At 60.2% G+C, this 20038-nt stretch overlaps 1 protein-coding gene across 5 annotated transcripts in view; it reads left to right on the top strand.

The window, feature by feature from the left end:
• The window catches only part of DLG5 (discs large MAGUK scaffold protein 5), a 105776-nt gene that overhangs the window by 62769 nt on the left and 22969 nt on the right, over nucleotides 1-20038 (top strand). For 4 of the 5 annotated variants that reach the window (XM_051823772.2, XM_051823773.2, XM_070057900.1 and 1 more), the window contains exons 6-14: nucleotides 5607-5866; nucleotides 7094-7406; nucleotides 10463-10647; nucleotides 12001-12126; nucleotides 15454-15586; nucleotides 15926-16053; nucleotides 16586-16761; nucleotides 17025-17128; nucleotides 19375-19467. In XM_051823772.2, the coding sequence (XP_051679732.2) occupies nucleotides 5607-5866; nucleotides 7094-7406; nucleotides 10463-10647; nucleotides 12001-12126; nucleotides 15454-15586; nucleotides 15926-16053; nucleotides 16586-16761; nucleotides 17025-17128; nucleotides 19375-19467 (1518 nt within the window). The remainder of the gene's footprint in view (nucleotides 1-5606; nucleotides 5867-7093; nucleotides 7407-10462; nucleotides 10648-12000; nucleotides 12127-15453; nucleotides 15587-15925; nucleotides 16054-16585; nucleotides 16762-17024; nucleotides 17129-19374; nucleotides 19468-20038) is intronic. The other variant, XM_070057898.1, reaches the window with a different exon arrangement.

Below are 20038 nucleotides of genomic sequence, written 5' to 3'. Positions count from 1 at the left end.
GCCTCCGCCCATCCTCTGCTCCCCTTCTGCCGTGTGGTCCTTGGTGACTAACCCTGGGTAGCTCCCCAGGTCCGTTGAGCTGGGCCAGCGCCCCTCGGCCACCTGCTCCTCTCACCTTCCTGGAGTCTGGGGCAGGTGCCTTGTGGACCCCTCGGGCAGTGCGGAGGCCACAGGCCCGCTCCCTCCCGGCCCGAGGGCAAAGGTCAATCTTGCTGGACGAGGCAGGTTTTGTTGCCTGGTTCCTCCCACGCCTTGTAAACTTGAAGAGGCCCTTGCAGGGTGAGTGGTTCTGTGTGGCTTGCGTGTTTGCTTGGGGATTTATGGGCTCCCCGGCCCTCTGCATGGTTGATCTCTGAGGAAATGAGGCAACCCTGGGGAAGGGGTGGGGGTGGGGGTGGGGGCACCACAGGCCCAGGCCTTGGCCCCCCTCCCGCTGGAGAGGAGCAGGCAGGTGCTGGGTCCCGGGTGTTTGGGGGTGGGGGCCCAGCCTGGGGTGTCCACACCCCTTGTCCGTCAGATGGCTCCCTCTGGGGTTCTGTGGGCTGCAGCAGGGGTGCTGGGAGGGGGGAGGCAGAGTGGAAGGTGTTTTCGCTTCATTTCCCCCACTTTCCTAAAATGCATATTCTTCAGTCAAGAAAGGAAACTGCAGTGAGGAAGTCCCCCAGCCCCTCCCCCAGCAATGGCTGACTCCTGGGATGCGTCCTGGTTGCACGCGGGAGCACACACACGCACACGCGTGCAGGCGTGTTTCACCCAGCACTGTGTCAGCGCCTCTGTCGGTTCCGTAGGTGTGAGTGAGCGACGTGGCGGTCAGCCCTCACCCCCACCTCCCCCACAGGCTTTCAGTGCACACAAGTGTGACCTTATGCTCTCCTGTACATTTCTTCAAAACGTAACAGAGCTGGTTCACTCCCCAGATGGACACAATGGCCAGCGCTGGACCAGGCCAAAGCCAGGAGCCAGCAACTCAGTCAAGGTCTCAAGCACTTAAGCTACCCTCTGCTGCCTTCCCAGGTGCACTAGCAGGGAGCTGGATTGGAAGTGGAGCAGCCGGGACTCGAACCGGCACCCGTGTGGGATGCTGGCACTGCACGTGGAGGCTTAACCTGTGTGCCACAGCGCCACAGCGCCAGCCCCTGTGCATACATTTTTAAGTTCTTTCCTTGGAGATACAGTTGCTGGGACCAGCGCAAGGTGTGTTTTCCGTCGGGCTGCCGTTTTGTTTGAGATACTGCCGGAGTCCCACGAGTCTTTCCTCCTCCTGTCCTCTCCCCCGTCCTTGAAATACACGTTCTTCCTCTTGGACTCCACTCTCTCCTCCCAGATACCCCAGGTGTTCCCTGTCTTCTGTCAGCCTAGCTGGCTGGAGCTGTGAGTGTGCGTGTGCGTGTGCGTGCGTGTGGGTGATGCATGCGTGCTCATGTGCACGTGGCGCTGGCTGCGGAACGGGCATGATCCAGTGACGACTGATCTGCGCATTGTTACTCGAATGCTCTGCGGGTGACCGTGCCTCGGTCCCTCGGATCTCAGAGGCCGGTGACTAGCGGGAGCAGCAGGACCCTGAGCCTCCCGCCCCGCCTCCAGTAGAGACAGTGGAGCAGTGCGGGGGCCTGGGCGCCTCTCTGCGGATCGGGTGATTCCCCGTGACTCCCCAGCCTGTGGGGAGGTGGACCTCCCCCACGGGGATGCTGGCCGGAGCAGTGCAGGGCCCGGCCCTGCCCTCTCTGACCCCTGCATCCCGCCATGTGTGTCACAGCCGGGTTGAACATCGGAAGGGATTCCTGGGTCTGCCCTGGGTCTCTCCCTAGCTAGCCCCTTCTCCCCAGGAACTTGGGGCTCATCCTGGGCCCCGGATTGCCCCTGGATTGTTGGGCCTGTGAGCTCCTGGAGGCTGGGGCACTGGAGCACTGGGGGACGGTTGTCCTCTGGGCAGATTCCAGGCTCTCCTGTAAGGTGCTCTCTGCCAGGCCAGGGCTCTGCATTGGGTGTTTGTATCATTTCTAGGCCACCTTCAAGGCTGGTTAGTGAGGCTGGAAGGCAGGACCGCCCTGGGAGCACATCTGTCTGGTCTGCCCAGCACTGCCCCCTTGTGGAGATGCGGGTGATGGCTGCAGTGCCTTGGTCGGGCTGTAGGGCGGCTTCAAGTGGAGCCAGTGGGGTTCTCCCCCACTCCTTAGGGGCTGTCAAACATTTGAAGCGATTACAGTTTTTCCAGTTCGTTTGTGAGGCAGACGTGCGTGCACGCACACAGGAGTCAAAGATCTCCCATGTGCTGATTCCCGGCCCAGATGCCCGCAGTGACCAGGACTGTACCTGGGCAGAGATGGGAGCCCTGAACACAAGTCTTCTGCATGGGTGGCAGGCCTGAGCCCCTGCCACCTCCCAGGGTGTGCTTTAGCTGGAGCTGGGGGCCGAGCCGTCCGACCCGGGACGTGGATGAATGAAGACATTCTCCATGGAGGCTGGAGGTGCTGCCCACCAGCCGGGCCGGTCCCATCTGGACCTCTGGACCTCCTGCCGACGTGGTCGCCCGTGTGGTCCGGGGGAGCCTCCTCACTTCTCGGTGGCGGGCACTGGGCCATGTGACGTCCGTGGTGTCTTCCTGCTGTCAGCGCTGCCCGGCGCTCCTCGGACAGGTGACTTCCAGAGAATCTCCCCATGCCTGCTCCTCACACCGCGCCCGGAAGTGCATCTCTAGAGTTTAAAAGACTAAATGGGGAAAGTGGAGCTTTTGTGCTTTTTTTCCCCAAAAAAAACAATAGAAGAGTGTATTTACGATCGCAAGGTAGGAAGGAAAGAATTCCATAAATAAAACAACCAGAGCACAACCGGGAGGAAGCAGTGAAACCGTAGTGTAACAAAAGGTGCAGCAGGCCAGTGTGAGAGCCACAGCCCCGGGAAATGGAAAACAGCGGGAAGAAAGGGATGGGGGTGGGGGCACAGGGAGGAGGCTGGGGGGAGTGGAGAAAGTGAAGGCCTAGGAGCGGGCGCTGAGTGGAGGGAAGCCTGTGTCATCTGTAGACACACGGGTGGTTGCGTCGTCTTCTTAGTGATCGGAAGTATAAGTGACGAGAAAACAGTGATGCAATTTTTTTTTTGTCCCTGAGATTGCCAGTCCCACGTGTCCATCGCAAATGATTGATGACCAACATGTGATACATAGGTACGAGAGAACATTATTACTCAGTTGTAAAAGGAGGGGAATTCTGGGTGCTGGCGGCGTGGCACAGTGGGTGAAGCCCTGCTTGCAACGCTGGCATCCCATATTGGAGTGCCCTGTGCCGGGAGGCAGCGGCAGCCGGCCCCCGTTCTCGTGCCCCTGCCTCTCTCTGGAAGACCCGAGTGCGGCTCCTGGCTCCCGGTTCCAGCCTGGCCCAGGCCTGGTGTTACGGCCGTTTAGGGAGTGAGCCGGCGGGTGAAAGATCTGCCTTTCAGATAAATAGATACATAAATCTTTTTTGAAGAACGAAGGCGATGCGGACCCGTGCTGCAGCGTGGTGCACGTAGATGACGTTACGCTGAGTGGATTCTTCCTGCGTGAGGCGTCTGCGGGTCAGAGTCACAGGACACAGAGCAGGCAGGTGGCTGTCAGGGGCGGCAGCAGCTTGGCGGCTGTGGCGCGTTGCTTTTGCAAGGTTTCTGGACGTGCGTTTCGCTCAGGTGAATGCGCTTATTTAACACGGGCGGGAAGGATTGTGTTCCTGTATTTTACCGCAAAGAGAAGCAGCAGCTGCCTGCGGGACACCTTGGTGAGAGGTGGCGGCTGTGCTGAGCGTCCTGCTGATGGTGTGTGAGCTGGCGGGGCTGTGGCCACTTGGGACCGCAGTCTGGTATCACACAGCAAGAGTGATAAGCCTGTGTGCCCTGGGCACACAGGGAGAGGAGACAGGTGCAGCCAGGTCGTGGCCGTGTTACTTGTGGTGGCCAACACAGAGGCGTGTGAGTGTCCTGGATCAGAAACAGGAGCAAGTGTGGTGCCATCGGATTGCAAGACACTGCCTGCCTCCGTAATGTGTCTGAAAAGCAATGTGGAGGGACAGTCACTCTGGTTACTTGACCCCCCCCACCCCCCGTCAGAGTTCCTGGTTCAAGCCGCAGCTCTGCTTCCAGTCCCGCTTCCTGCGAATGGAGGCACCGGGAGGCAGCGCTGTTGGCTCAGGTGTTACCCACCTGGGAGACCTGGGTTGCGTTCACGGCTCCTGGCTTCCGCCTCTCCCCAGCCATGGCTGTTGCGGGCATTTGAGGAGTGAGCTGTGGATGGGAGCTCTCCATCTCTCTACCTCCTTGCCTCTCCAGTAAATAAATACAGCAACGAGAAGTTTGAGAGGCAGCGTGGAGTAAGAAGAGGCACCCCAGGTGTGCAGGCTGGCTATCAGTCGTGTGTGTGCACGCATGGTGGTGCACGGCTGTGTGTGGAGACGGCGACGGCCGCAGCAGGCTCGGGGCCTGGTTAACCTGCAGGGGAAGCTTGAGCAACACCTGTCGTGTTTGGTTTCCTTGACGACACTTGGGGAGGTGCAGTAGCGAGACTGCAGCTGAGCAGTGGGTGTGTAAACTGTTGTTACCGTGTTCACGGTGCTTTCCCGGATGTTTCCTTGTTGTGAAGAAAGATGTGCGATGCCAGCATGGGGCTCGGGTCAGTGGCTCTGTGACTATGTTGGCGTGCACGTCTGTCCTGCAACAGGGAAGCGTTTTAATGAAGCAATGAAGCAGTGGCGATGTTAGGCCTGCTCACTGGGTCTTCAGATGAGTCTTGTATTTTGGTTTCCTTGTAACATCTCCTTTGCAAAACAGAGTTCTGAATTAAAACAAAGAAGAAAGAAAAAGGGGGCGAGATCGAGGCTGGGCTGGGGTGGGCTGATGGCCGAGGGGTCTTCCTGTCTCAGCCTGGGAGCCGAAGCGTAGGTCTCGGGCAGCGAGTTGGCATCCTGGTCCCTGGAGGTCTGATTTGGAACTAAGTCGTCGTCTGCTGTTTGTCCTGATTGTGTCACCGAGGGCCGGCCCTGCCGCCACAGGGAGTATTCCATCATCTCGAGTTCTGGCTCCCTGTGCTGCCGTGACCTGATAGCCCAGGGCCCGGGGTGGCTGCGGCGGGGCTAAGCAGGCCTTTCTGGTTCTGTGCTGTCATTTGGGGAATAGGGAGACTGAAGCCCGCAGAGACGGAGTGACTCACGCCAGGGCTCGGGTCGCCTGCGGGGCTTGGCAGGAGTCAGCAGGCTCGGCTCGCTGCTGTTTCTTTGCTCCAGAGCTGCACCTCGAGTGAACTTCAGTGCCTGTAATTCAGGGTAGAACCATCTCTCGCGGTGTCCCGTCTCACTCGGACACAGTCTTCACCATGTGCGTTGGAGCTGTGCCCTGGGCTCCAGCTATCCTGCCCCGTCCTTCTCTCTGCCTCCAGAACATGCCTGGTGGTCCCTGCCTCAGGGCCTTTGCACTTGCTCTCCCCACAGCCAGGTGTGCTCTTACCACCACCCTTCACGCGTCCCGACTCGGGAGTCACCTTGGTGAGGCCTCCCCGGGCTGTGGCCTCCCTCGCAGCTGTCCTCTGCGGCCCACAAGCCCGCCCCCTAGCCTGCCCTTGGCCAGCTTGACTCTTTGGCCCCCAGGTGTTGAAGCACAACGGGTCCTCAGAGATTCTCAACAAGCTGTACGACACGGCCATGGACAAGCTGGAGGTGGTCAAGAAGGACTACGACGCCCTGCGGAAGAGGTACAGCGAGAAGGTCGCCATGCACAACTCGGACCTGAGCCGCCTGGAGCAGCTCGGCGAGGAGAACCAGCGCCTGCTCAAGCAGACGGAGATGCTGACCCAGCAGAGGGACACAGCCATCCAGCTGCAGCACCAGTGCGCCCTCTCCCTGAGGAGGTAGGAGCCGGGCGGGGACAGGGTGGCGGGCACTGGGGGCTTGAGGTCACCCGTGAGAGTGCCTGCCCTGCCAGGAGGGAAGTCAGCCCTGGCCGCCCTGCTGGACTTTTATTTGTTTTTTTTTTTTTTTAATCATTTTATTTATTTAATTTATCTGAATGGAAGAGAGCAAGCACCCATCTGCTGTTTCACTTCCCAAGTGCCTGTGACAGCCAGGGCGGGGCCGGGGAGAAGCCAGGAACGAGGAGTGCAGTCTGGGTCTCCCATGGAGGGCAGGGACCCACGCATTTGCAGCCAGCTGCTTGCCGGGGTGTGTGTCAGCAGGGAGCTGGAATCAGGAGTGGAGCCAGGACTTAGACCCAAGACGTTTTGATATGGCACGGGGACATGGCGAGCGGGGGATTGAGTGCTGTGCCGAACACCGCCCCTCAAGTTCCGTTTGCTGTTAAGGAGTGTCCTCTGAGAGCCGGGACTCCCACCGCCCGCAGTGTTGCGTCAGCACCTGTTCCCGGGAGTTTGCAGGTTCGCCAGGAGAGATGCCCCCTGGTGTCAGCAGGTCCAGGGACTGCTGGGCTGAATCCAGACAGGTGCCCTGCTGCGGGCCTTCCCAGAGCTGTCCCCGAGGCCCTGTGTGCCGCCCTGCGGCAGGAGGCCAGGATGCACAGCTTCCTAAGCGTGGGTCGTCGGGGACCCGTTTTGTTTCTCAAGCGGTGCCCCCTGCTGGTTTGGCGTTCCTCTGCTGTGGGACCCAGGCTTGCCTTTGCCGCTCGCCTGTGTGCAAGGTGCCTCCTGGCCTGGCAGGGTGGAGCTGTGCTCTTGAGCCAACCTCATGACCTTGGGCCAATTGCCTGCGTCCCAAGGCTGCACCGTCCGTGTCTGGTCAGACTGAGTGACCCTTAAGCCCGTGCTGGTCTCTGCTGGCCATGGTTTTGGCATTGTTTCGTTCTGAGTATTATTAAACGTGCTGATATTTCCAGTAAAGCAGAGGGCGTGCCGTCCTCAGTTCCGCTTCTGGTGTTCATAATAGGCTGAGAGAAAGCCCAGGCCCAGGGCACTAGGACCCCGGGCTGTTCCCTCACTGGGCTGCAGTGAGCGACCTCACCCGAGGCGCCACGCCTGGCTGCCGTCCAGCAGAGTGGAGCTGGCGGGAGGTCGTGGAGTGGCCCGGTGGCCAGCGCAGCAGGCAGGTCTCTGCCCCGGCCACGTCCCGGCTGCCTTCCTCTGCAGGTTCGAGGCCATCCACCACGAGCTGAACAAGGCCACGGCCCAGAACAAGGACCTGCAGTGGGAGATGGAGCTGCTGCAGTCGGAGCTGACGGAGCTGCGGACCACACAGGTGAAGACGGCCAAGGAGTCGGAGAAGTACAAGGAGGAGCGCGACGCCGTGTACAGCGAGTACAAGCTCATCATGAGCGAGCGCGACCAGGTCATCTCCGAGCTGGACAAGCTGCAGACCGAGGTGGAGCTGGCCGAGTCCAAGCTCAAGAGCAGCACGTCCGAGAAGAAGGCGGCCAGTGAGGAGGTGGAGGCGCTGCGGCAGGTAAGCGGGTTCGAGAGAAGAGCTGCTCGGGTTAGCCCTGAAGCTCCATGCCGGCCGGGTGATCGGCCGCGCCCAGGGGACGCCTGGGCTCTTGTTAGAGTCCAGCTTTGGCGTGGGCTGCAGGACGCCCAGAGGTAGGTGCAGGTGCGGCCCCAGTCCTGGACGTCTGGGGCTTGCAGCCAGTGTTGGTGGTGCATACAGACACTCTCGTGCCCAAGGCCATGGTTATGTGATGGTGGGCGGGTCAGGCTTGTGCTGGAAGTCGGCACGTGAGCCCAAGGCCAAGTTCCCCAAACCAGAGACCTGTTTCTCAGGGACTTTTCCTGCTGGCCACGTGCATCTGACCGTCAGCTCTTTAAACAGGGCCCTCGTCATAAAGCTCCGTGCCTCCGGGCTAGGGGTTACGGTGTGGGGCAGGGTCCACGTTGAGCCGTCCAGCTCACCTCGCCAGCCACCTTCTGGGATCCGCGCGTCCCCCCTGTGAGACCACTTCCACATCTTCATGGATGCTTGTCCTCCCCGGGTGCAGGGGTGCCTGCCGGGGCTGGGACTGCCGCGAAGAGTCCGTTCCTTGTGGGGGGCTGGGTGTTGTGGCTCTGATGAGTGCTTCTAGCCTTAATCGTGAATAGCGTTAGCGTTTTAGGCCGGGTCATTTCCCTCTCAATAGTTTTCTGTTCTGGTCTCCTTAGAAGGCGGGTTTTAAACGTGGTCTCTGGGAAGCGGAGAACTTGTTGTTGGAGGTCAGGCATGTTGCAGGAAGGGTGTGCACTGGATGCCGGCGATGAGGCCTGGGGCGACCAAGGCCGTCCTGCTGCCAGCCAGCCAGTGCTGGGGGCCGTCGGGCATGCGAGGGACGCAGGCCTGTGCGTGATACAGAGCCCACCTGGGTCGTGTGACCACTCGCCTCTCCCCGTCTGCGTCTCAGCTTCCTCTTCCACACAACGGAGCTGAGAACAGCATGACTCTCAGGGTAGTTATCGGCAGGAACGCTGTCTGCCTGCGGTGCCCACGAGGCCAGCGCGGCGGATGAGGGGGAGCTCGAGTCTGTGTTGCTGAGCTCACGGTGGCGCCCATCTGCGTCCAGCTGGCCCGCCAGGGCTGGGTGAAATGGGCTGCGTGGTGCGGGTTCCCACGAAGGCTCCGAGCTGTGTGCAGAGGCACAGGCGCTGTGCTGCCACCTCGGAGAAGACCCGATACCAGGAGCTCCTGGCCCTGTCGTTGGCCCAGAAGACCCGTTGCTCAGTTCCGTGTCCTGGTGTCTGAGCCTACATCTTGTGGGGGGAGGATGTCTCTGTGTCAGCTCAGACAAGGGGAGGAACGAAGGAGACGCCAGCCAGGCCATGTCCAGGCACGGAGCGTCGGCCACCTGACAGGCGAGCCCGAGGCAGGACAGCGGCCTACTCCGCAGGCTCTGTGGAGTTTGGAAGTCACCGCGAAGGCTCTTGGTGGCAGTGTGGTGCGCACAGAGGAGTGTAAGCCCCTAGGCCTCACGAGCAGCGCAGCAGGGTCCCTGCCGAGGCCGGGCGTCCCGGTGGCCCGCTCCTTGCTCCCGGCACCTGCTGTGTCCTTCAGCCAGAGCCAGTGCCCGGCCTCCACAGGGGTGCTGGCTGTGTCCCGTCAGCTGAGGCAGGACTCTCTTGCGGGCGCTGTTCCCAGTCAGCAGGCAGGAGAGGGAAGCCCCCGCCCCATCCTGGCAGTGGCCAGAGCCGCAAACCCCAGCTCCTTCTCCAGTCGCTCCCCTCCATGCACAAGACCCCTCCCATGGGCCAGAAGAGGCCCAACTCCCAGGTCCTAACTCGCTTCCCACACAGGCCCTGCTCGCTGAGCCCTGTGCCAGCAAAGGGCCAGCTCTGGGCCCTGGCGGGCAGCAGCCTCCATGCCCCTGCCTTCCCGCTGCCCCCACGCGCGGTGGAGTAGCTGGGCTGCATGGCCCTGGGGAGAGCCCACGGCAGGGAGGCAGGGGGCACCGCAGGCACTTTGTGGGCAGGGGCTGTGGCCTGACAGGTGCCCCCTCCTCAGGGAGCACAGGCAACACGCTCTGCCCACCCTCCCCCCCCCCTGGAACCTGTGGGTGTAGGGACAGGGTCTCAGCCTGGGCAGGGCAGGGCAGGTGTCTCCTGAAAGCCGGCTCATCTCTTCCCAAGTACCAGGTCCCAACCCTGGGCAGGCAGAAGGAAAGGCTGGGGTTGCTTCTGCAGAATAAGGAAGGTCTGACAAGGCGGGGGGGGGGGGGTTGCGTGGTGTGGAGGTGCAGCACCAGGGGGCGCACGCCCCATACCCCCGTCCCCGTCTGCGTCCTCGTGGGTCCCTGCTCTGCCCTCTCACCAGCTCCGACTGCTTCTATGTCCTTCACAAGGAGCAGGCTCAGGCGTGAATGCATTTTGGAGACCAGCAGTGACGGGGGAAGGGGAGGTGGAGGTGGAGCCGCCTGGACTCCTCTGGGGCCAGGAGTGCACGGCCTGAGCTGCTCTGGGGTGGGGGCGTCCAGTGATCCTGGCTCGCTCACTCGCAAAGCCCAGGCGCTGGAGTGGGGTCCTCTCGTGGGAGCAGCCCTGTGGCCATTGCTTTCCCGTGGTTTCTAAGGGAGTGGGGCAGAGGCGGAGAGAGGGCTTCCTGTGCCAGTGCTTCTGAGGGAAGCATCGAGACGCAGGCGCGAGAGAGCCGCGGTGCTTCCCGGCAGCAAGGTGCACGCGCTCCTGGAACTTGGGATGCCCGTCATAAGGTGTGGCGTTGTGGACGCGGAGGGTGGGAGTCATTCTGAGCATGTCTGGCCCTTCCTGACATCCCTGCGTGTTGTCATGGGGCCACTTTGGACAGTGCAGTGGGCTCTGTACCAGGTAAACCAGGTGGGAGGCGGGTGGAGCCGGACACAGCGGTCCGTACGTTCTGCCCAGGGCTGTGGCCCTGGCTCAGGAGGGGTCAGGCACTGCGTGGGGCTGTGGCCATGGCTGTGACCGTGCATGGTGCAGGAGCCCCACCCCTGCCCTGACTGGCAGGTGCTTCTGGCCCAGAAGGCTCAGTAACCTGCCGCTCTTGCCTCCCCCTTGCCCCATCAGATCAAAGACACGGTGACAATGGACGCTGGGAGAGCCAACAAGGAGGTCGAGATCCTTCGAAAACAGTGCAAGGCTCTGTGCCAGGAGCTGAAGGAAGCCCTCCAGGAGGCGGATGTGGCCAAGTGCCGGCGGGACTGGGCCTTCCAGGAGCGCGACAAGATTGTGGCCGAGCGGGACAGCATCCGGTACAGGGCCATCGTGGGCCGGCGTCTCCCTGGGACTCACTGGGGTCTGCTGGGAGGGTCAGAATGGTGTGCTCCGTGTCCAGGCGGGTGGGAGGCAGCGGGTTCCTCTCTCCTCCAGACGGTGTCCTCGCCTCGCCTCTTAGCCTTAGGGTTTGCCTCGCGCTGTGTCACCCTGTACATCCTGAGCGCACCAAGACCCCGGCGAGCTGGTGCAGGCCGTTCTTTTCTCTTTGAGCAGCGCATCAGGAATGTATTCTTTCAGCATGTTCGCTAGGCACCTGCTGTGAGCCAGATGCCAGATCCCTCGGACAGGAGAGCTGGGGAGAGGCTTGGGAGCGTGTGAGGCCTGTAGGGGCCTTCAGGCAGTGTGGACAGACATACACAAGCGTGTGCTCAGGGCTGGGGTGTGGGCCTGGCTGGGCCGGTCATGTGCTTGGGGAGGGGAACTGACACAGTTCCTGAGGACAGGTGCTGAGGGCCTCCAAAGCTAAGCCAAGGAGTGTGGACGTGATCCTGGGCCCGGGCAGAACCGGCGGGACCCCTGGTGCTGGTGGCAAGCAGCTGGTCATGGAGGGGTTTCTGAAAGACCCTGTGGCCGTTCGGTGTCCCTGGGGGTGGCGGAGGCCCTGCCAAGGCTGAGCAGCTCGGTGCCCAGGCCCCTGGAGCTCCCTCTGTCCCTGCTCCTACCTGTTGTGTAGGTTTCTCCATGGTACAGTCCCAACCTGGGCTCTGATTGAGGTGGGAACAGGACTGGGGCTGGCAGCGGTGGGGTCCAGCCCTCTGGGCACAGCCAGTTCTGGAGGGGGCATAGGGCACAGGCTCCTGCTGTCAGGTCATTCGTCTCTACCTCCTCTCTGGCAGCTGAGGCGATCTGAGGTCCCAGTTGCGCAGAGCCCTGCCAAACTTGCACTTAGCACCTGCCTGGAGCCCAGGGCTGCAGAGGTGCGTGAGGACGGAGTCCTGCCCCAGGGGCCCTGCGTGTAGGAGATGGCAGAGCTGTGGAGTGGGCTGGGGCTCGAGGGCCTGCTCGGAAGGCCGGGGGCTCCACTGCAGTGGTGAGTCTTTGTAGAGGGTGGTCCTTAGCCCCAGGCACGCTGGGGATGGACCTGGACAGGCACTGGACCTTGCGATCTGACGTGTGTTGCCTGGTGTCTGTGGGCGTGTGTCTGGCACCCCTGGTCCTCTGTCCCATGATGGGGGCCGGCCTGGGTGGTCTCATCCCCTGGCCCCCATGCACTCCTGTGCCTCTGGAGAGGAGGCAGGTGCTTGCAGGTGTTCGGGAGAGGGGGCTGCCAGGTCATCCACGGCTGACCTGCAGCCCTCGAGGTGACCCTGCCGCCTGCCCCCCACCAGGACGCTGTGTGACAACCTGAGGCGGGAGCGGGACCGGGCGGTAAGCGAGCTGGCCGAGGCCCTGCGCAGCCTGGATGACACCCGCAAGCAGAAGAATGACGTCAGCCGGGAGCTCCAGGAGCTCAAGTAGGTGGGCTGGGGAGGTGGGTGAGGGGCGTGAGCCCGGGACTCCTGGGTGTGCACACCTGCCCGTCTGTCCCTTCCCCTGCTGCTCGGAGTGTCAGGCAGCCTCCTCTCATTTAAACTCCCGTGGCCCCCAGAGACTGGGGTCTCACACTAAGAAGTGGCTGAGCCTGGTATCCACCACCGTGGTGCTGAGCTGGACTTGGCGGGGGGAAAGCAGTGGCCCCATCCGCATGACGCTTCCTGAGCTGGCTGTGTGTGTGTGTGTGTGTGTGTGGCTGGGGGGAGTAGTGGGCAGGCCCTGTGTGTGTGTGTGTTTGTGTGTGTGTGTGTCTGTCTTGGGGGAGCACTGGGCAGGCCCTGTGTGTGTGTGTGTGTGTGTGTGGCTAGGGGGAGTGCTGGGCAGGCCCTGTGTGTGTGTGTGTGTGTGTGTTTGTGTTTGTGTGTGTGTGTGTGTGTGTCTGGGGGGAGCGCTGGGCAGGCCCTGTGTGTGTGTGTGTGTGTGTGTGTGTGGCTAGGGGGAGTGCTGGGCAGGCCCTGTGTGTGTGTGTGTGTGTTTGTGTGTGTGTGTGTCTGTCTTGGGGGAGCACTGGGCAGGCCCTGTGTGTGTGTGTGTGTCTGGGGGGAGCGCTGGGCAGGCCCTGTGTGTTTGTGTGTGTGTGTGTCTGTCTGGGGGGAGCGCTGGGCAGGCCCTGTGTGTGTGTGTGTGTGTGTGTGTGGCTAGGGGGAGCGCTGGGCAGGCCCTGTGTGTGTGTGTGTGTGTGTGTCTGTCTGGGGGGAGCGCTGGGCAGGCCCTGTGTGTGTGTGTGTGTGTGTGTGGCTAGGGGGAGTGCTGGGCAGGCCGTGTGTGTGTGTGTATGTGTGTGTGTGTGTGTGTGTGTGTGTGGCTGGGGGGAGTGCTGGGCAGGCCCTGTGTGTGTGTGTGTGTGGCTGGGGGGAGCGCTGGGCAGGCCCTGTGTGTGTGTGTCTCTGTGTGTGTGTGTGGCTGGGGGGAGTGGTGGGCAGGCCCTGTGTGTGTATGTGTGTGTGTGTGTCTGGGGGGGGTTGTGGGCAGGCCCTGTATGTGTGTGTGTGTGTGTGTGTATGTCTGGGGGGGAGTGGTGGGCAGGCCCTGTGTGTGTGTGTCTGTCTGTGGGGGGGGGGCGGTGGGCAGGCCCTGTGTGTGTGTGTGTGTGTGTGTCTGGGGGGGGTTGTGGGCAGGCCCTGTGTGTGTGTGTGTGTGTGTGTATGTCTGGGGGGGAGTGGTGGGCAGGCCCTGTGTGTGTGTGTGTGTGTGTGTGGTGTGGGTGTGTGTGGGTAGGTGTGTGTGTGTGTGTGTGGTGTGGGTGTGTGTGGGGGGGTGTGTGTGGGTGTGGGGGGGGTGGGGGGGTTGTGGCTGGGGGGGCGGTAGGCAGGCCCTGTGTGTGTGTGTGGGGTGTGTGTGTGTGTGTGTGTGTGTATGTGTGCGCCCTGCGTGCTGCAGTGATGTCTTTCAGGAGGGCCTGGCAGCTTCACCTCCTGCCCGCCCCGTGTCGCCTAACAAGATGCACGGCTGCATTGATTAAGTACAAGCCCAGACCCTCTGGCATGCTCTGGGCTGTTTCAGGCCTTAACAGGCAAAGTGACAGACTGCACAGGCCCCTACCTGGGCCCCAGCAGGTGCTGGAATCAAGGAAGGGATGGGTCCCTTTCCGGGACGAACCTGGGAGGAGGTCTGACGCCTGACTCCTGACTCCTGAGAAGTGTCCGCGCGCCTGTTTGCATTGGCACCGCCTCTCTGCCAGGTGGTGGGCTGATGGCGAGGGAGTCCCCGCCGCTGCCCAGGTGGCTCGGAGCCTATAGAAGCCACAGTGCAGTGAGCGCTCAGCTTAGCGCTTCAGGCTGTGCAGGCTGGGAATGGACTCCCAGGAAGGGGGCTGCGAAGCATCCTGGAGCCAGCGAGAGCCCACCCGGCCGGGGCTGTGAGCCTGGGCGCCTGTCCAGTGGATCAGGAAGAAAGCAGGCCGTGCGTGCCAGGGGCCCCGTGGGCAGCAGGGATGAGCGGAGAGCTGGGTTAGGGGAAAAGTCACGTGCCAGTCACCGGGGTTTCACCAGGTGTCTCGTCTTTTCCCCACCCTCCTCCTTGAATCTTTCTCAGAGCTCAAACTTGGGAGTTCTGTTGAAGTCTGCTTTGCTCTTTTTCAGTCGTTTTAATGGATGAGCATGTCTTAGAGCCCCTTGCCTAGCCCTGGAGCTCAAGGATTCTCTCCTCCTTCTAAAGGGTTCGGAGTGTTTTACATGCCATGTGTAATCCAGGGTGTGGTTTGGGTAAGGCGTTTACACGCTGTGAGGGGTCAGGGTGAGACTGACCTTGGGCCCTGGGTGTGGACTGGGGCTGCCTCGTGGGTTGCAGCCCGTCCTGCTGCCGAGGGAGTCTCCTCATCTGTGCTGTGTGTGCGGTTTCGAGGTTCTTTATCCTGCTATGTTGGTCTTTATAAAGGTCTAGCTCCCTGATCGTCTGAGGTGACCTTGTGTGGAAAAGTGGAATTAACAGATAAGTTTATTTTGGTGCAAAAGATGGAAATCCTTGCACAGGTTTTTCACAATAATCGTTTTCTACAACCTTTTGGAATACACCTCAGACGTTACTACAGTTAATATAATAAGCCTTAAAATCAAATAGATTCCTCCTCCTTTCTTCTTCTTGTTTTCTAAAATTTATTTATTTACTTGGAAGATAGAGTGTTGTAGAGAGAGAGAGGGAGAGAGAGAGAAAGAAAGAGATCTTCCACCTGCTGGTTCACTCTCCAATTGGCCTCAATGATCAGGGCTGGGCCAGGCCAAAGCCAGGAGCTAGGAACTTTACCTGGGTCTCCCACATGGAGGGTAGGGCCCTAGGTACTTGGGCCGTCTTCCATTGCTTTCCCATGTGCGACAGCAGGGAGCTGTCACTTGAACCAGAGCTCCACACGGGAAGCCAGCAGCACAGGTGGTAGGTAGCTTAACCTGCTGTGCCCCAGCGCTGGCCCCTCCCACTATATTCTTCATTGTAAATGGTTTGAGCTATTCCGACTCCTTTCTGTGTAGGTTTTGAGATAGTCCTGTCTGTGTCTGCAAAAATTCCTCCTGGTATTCTGGTTTGACTGCATTAAACCTCTAGATGAATTGGGGCAGGATTTCTGTCTCTTTTTAAAAAACCATATGAAACCCCCTGGAACCCAAGAAGCTGTGACCGCTCGTCCAGGCTTGCTGGATGCCCGGCGTGGAGGACGATGGGGAAGGAGGCACGTTGGGCTTTAGTGCAGGGCCCACCTTGGTTCAGAGCTGTGACCTGGTGGGAGGCACCGCCTGCCCAGGGGCCTCTGTTCACAGGGAGCAGATGGAATCCCAGCTGGAAAAGGAGGCCCGGTTCCGGCAGCTGATGGCCCACAGCTCCCACGACTCTGCCATTGACACCGACTCCATGGAGTGGGAGACGGAAGTTGTGGAGTTTGAGAGGGAGACGGTGAGCCGTCTTTGGTGGCTTTTCTCCCTGCCCCCCCCACCCCCCCAGCTTTGAAGGCTTAGGATGGGAGAGGGGAGAGGATGATTGTCTCACAAGGCGCCCCCAGGTCTCGGCTGCCAGTCTGGAGGTTTGAGTCCTTCCGGGGGTGCACCTGCATCCTGTCCCAGGAAGAGGCTGGTGCAGCGCCTGGAAGGCTGGGGGAGGAGCAGAGTGCCGGGGGCAGATGCTGAAGGGGTCGGGGGCCAGGTGGTAGCTGCTTACGGGTTTCCACCATGGGAGCGGTGCGAGGAGCTACGAGCCGGGGGTTTCTCGTCCCTGCTTTATGACGTGTGTTGACAGGAGGATGTCGACTTGAAGGCGCTGGGGTTTGACATGGCAGAAGGCGTGAACGAGCCTTGCTTCCCCGGGGACTGCGGCATATTTGTCACTAAAGTGGACAAAGGAAGCATTGCCGACGGCCGCCTAAGGTGAGCAAGCGTCGAGGAGGCCCGGGCTGGGGCTCTGCAGCCCGTGGCAGCAAGGAAGCGAGCGTCTTCCAGCACTGGGGGGCTCAGTTGTCCACCACTCATTTCTCCCTGGAGGGCAGGCGCTCTCCTTGTCTCCTCTGGTGGGAAGGGGCCCAGGCGATACTTGTGCCTTGCCCACGCGTGCCCTGAAGCAGTGAGGGTAGCGCAGTGACTCGGGCTCCCTCAACGTCGCTGCTCGGTACTGACGTGAGAGGCGCACTTTGCATAAACCTGTTTTCGCAGGCCTGTGGCTGTCGCCCGCGTTTGACAGGTGGGGGTGCTGAGGTTCAGCGGGGCTGGGGCACACGGCCAGTGAGTGGTGGAGCCGGGGTGTGAGCCCAGGCTGTCCAGCCCCAGCGTCTGCAAGCTTTAACCACTTGTGCATGGGCACGAGGCTCTGGAACGGGAGTGGCCAGCGTGGGGAGCACTCTGGCCCCCCCAACCTCACCCCGAGGCCCGTGTGGGGTGCTGACCTGGCCGTGCTCCTCCTCAGGGTCAACGACTGGCTGCTGAGAATCAACGACGTGGATCTCATCAACAAGGACAAGAAGCAGGCCATGAAGGCTCTCCTCAACGGGGAGGGCGCTATCAACATGGTGGTGCGGCGCAGGAAGTCGCTGGGTGGGAAGGTGGTCACGCCGCTGCACATCAGCCTCGGGGGGCAGAAAGGTAGGGGCTGCTCGGCACCGGAGGTGACTGGGGCCCCGCCCCGGGTGATTTTAGTGCACCTGGTCCCCAGAGATGCGGTGCTGGTGCTGCTTAAATACAGCCCCATGCACTTTCCTGGAAGGAGGGCATATCTGGGTCCTGGGTCTTGGTTGCCTCTGACTCACCGGGTTGGAAGTGTCCTGCGGGGAGAAGGGGCTGCTGACCTCCAAGGAGGGGGTGGGCGGCCAGGCCGGGGGCTGTGTGGTGACCTCCTGTGGTTGCAGACAGCGGCATCAGCCTGGAGAGTGGCGTGTACGCGGCTGCCGTGCTGCCCGGCAGCCCAGCTGCCAGAGAGGGATCCCTCGCCGTGGGCGACAGGATCGTTGCGGTGAGTCCTGCGTGGAGCTGGGGTCCTCAGGGTGTGCTGGGCGGGTGCGCTGGACGGAAGCCGTGCGTGTTTTTCTGCTCACCTGGTGGTTGAACATGGCATCATGCAAACATCTAACACTGATTTCTTTTTATTACCAGTATAGTTCTATTTACTGTGGGAAATCAGGGAATGTAGAACAAGCCTAGGAAGGAGCTAAGACTCACACCCTCTGCGAGTGGTTTTTGTGTGTTTCTCTGTGCTTCAGTGTATGAGAGTCTGCAGAAAATTCGTGGAAAGCGTGTGTTGTAAAGCAACTGCTTGGATTTCAAATTTTTGAGCACCAAAATATACTTTTCTATTGATTTCCATTTTTTCCCATGAATTTTTCAAAATCTTGTATAAATTGACATTATCTGTGATTTTTTTTTTTAAATTTGTTTAAGAGACAGAGAGACATACAGAGGGGAAAAAGAGAGAGAGCGCCCATCACTGGTTCACTCCCCGAATGCTCACAGCAGCCAGGGTTAAGGCAGGCCTGTGCCATGAGCTGGGCACACAGTCCCAGTGGCAGCAGCCTAACTGTTGATCTGTCCCTGGTCTGCATTAGCAGGGGTAGGGAATGGAGGTTAGGCATTCTGCAGGCGTCCTAAGTGGCATCTGACCCACTAGGCCTAACATCCACCCTTGTGAGAAGTGTTTTTGTGTGTTTTGTTTCGTTTCATTTTCTAATTTGAGAGGTAGAGTTATAGACAGTGAGAAGAAGGAGAGAGAGAGAGAGGTTCACTCCCCAAATGGCTGCAATGACTGGAGCTGGGCCGATCCAAAGCCAGAAGCCAGGAGCTTCTTCCAGGTCTCCTAGGCTGGTGCAGGGGCCCAAGGACCTGGACCGTCTTCTACTGCTTTCCCAGACGCCTTAGAAGGTAGCTGGATCAGAAGTGGAGCAACCTGGACTAGAACCGGCACCAATATGGGATGCCAGCGCCAGAGACAGAGGATTAACCTACTTTGCCACAGTGCTGGCCCTGAGAAGTTTTTAAATGTGGAAAAATTGTAAGGAAAACAGAATCCATCACTCTTAAGAGAATCACTCTGGATGCTTTTTTTTAATTCTTGGAAACAATTCGTTCCGGGGAATTCCGTGTCTGCTTCATCTGGCTTCCCCTGTTGGTTGCATCATGTGTAACTAGAATGCGCGAGCCACGGCTGGCATCGGTACAGCGTGTGTGCGTGGTTCCTGGAGATTGTACCCCCTGCTGTCCCGTGTAACCACAGCCAGAGTCGCACTTGCCATCACCACAAAGCTCTCTCTGCTGCCACCTTTGACAGCAGCACCTCCCAGCCCCCACCGTTCATCAGCCCTGGCAACCAAGGCTTCCAGCATCTCCTCGATCTTGTCGTAAGAACGTTGTGTAAAGGAAATCCTGTCGTCTGCGACCTTTCACGAGTGGAGCTTTCCGCTCGGCATCGTGCCTGTGTACCTGCGCAGGGGGCTGCCAGCAGTGTGTTCCATTCAGCGCTGAGTAGTGGTCTGCAGGGTGGACGTACCTCCGGTAACCTCTCCCCAGCGGCACAGCCGGCGCTCTGCACCCACAAGTTCCACGTCCCAGGTTCCAGCCCCCTGCGTCTGTACTGAATACGTACGGACGTTTGTTTGTTCTCCTCTTGTGTGGTGTGTACACCTCCCAGCTCTTACACTGTCGCTGCGAGGTGATTGAAGGTGGAAGGGGAACATCTGTGGCTTACATGCAAATGCTGCGCATTTTCTAGAAGGGGCTGGAGCAGCGGCAGATTGGGACCAGGCCGCCAGGTCTGTGAGGGGAGTCTGCACTGGGCAAGAATCCCTGGCCCCGTGTGTGAGGGGCGTGGAGTCCCCGGCGAGCAGTGACAGTGCACTCGGCACTCGGCCTCTCCGAGGGCCTCTCACAGCCACAGTCCCGGTCTTGGTCTCCTGGCCACTCTGTGCGGTTCTCTCCCATCTCACCTGCCAAGGCAGGCCAGGAGGCTCTGAGCCCTGGCCTAGTGTCACGGGGCGGGAAGTGGCGAGGCCGAGGGGCTCCACGGACCCCTGGGCAGGCTCCTTTGCGTCTCATGATGTTGAGGGTTTGTGTTCCAGTTGCCTTGGACTCTCCTTACCTGGACTGCTCAGCCTCGCTCCTGAGTTGGGCGCCTTAGAGAGCCAAGCTGTCTGACGTGGGCCTGTGCTGGGCCACACCCCTGCTCTGCCACCCGCCGGCGGGCCTGACCAGCTCTCTGTTTGGCCCTAGATCAATGGCATTGCACTGGACAACAAGTCTCTGAACGAATGTGAATCTCTGCTGCGTAGCTGCCAGGACTCCTTGACCCTCTCCCTGCTGAAGGTACGGGCCCCGCGCTCTCTCCACTTCCTCCGTGGGGAGCCCGGACAAAGGCAGACGCCCCACGTACCCCAGCTGCTTCCTGTGTCGTCAGGATCCTGGAAGAGAGAGCCCTGGTTTGCAGAGTGCAGGGTGTGCACAAGCCTGGGTCCTGGCTTAGACAGTTATCCAGGCCACGCTGGGATGGTTGGGTCCATGTGAGGCTGAGCAGAGTATTTCCTAGGTCCTGTAGTGGGTGGCTTGAAGGTGCTGGAGGCGTGTGGCCTTGTTTGGGGGAAGTACTTGCTAAAGCCAGGGCCCTGTGAAATGCGTCAGTTGTAACTTTCCAGTGTTGGGTGCTGTTGACAGAGATATGGACCATAAGACCTTGGTAAAACACTACTGGATCCAGATGGGGGTTTGTGGGCATTCGTTAGATGTTCTTTTTCTTTTCTTTCATTCTTTTCTTTAAGATTTTTTTTTTTTTTCAAAGACAGAGATACAGAGAGAGAAGATCTTTCATTCGCTGGTTCATTCCCCAAATGGCCACAATGGCTAGGGCTGGACCAGGCTGAAGCCAGGAGCTTCTTCTGGG

The sequence above is a fragment of the Oryctolagus cuniculus genome, chromosome 15 (genome assembly GCF_964237555.1).
Source record: "Oryctolagus cuniculus chromosome 15, mOryCun1.1, whole genome shotgun sequence".
Classification (NCBI taxonomy): Eukaryota; Metazoa; Chordata; class Mammalia; order Lagomorpha; family Leporidae; genus Oryctolagus; species Oryctolagus cuniculus.
The sequence above is the reverse complement of the archived record's forward strand: the minus strand, read 5'-3'. Positions and strand labels throughout refer to the sequence as shown.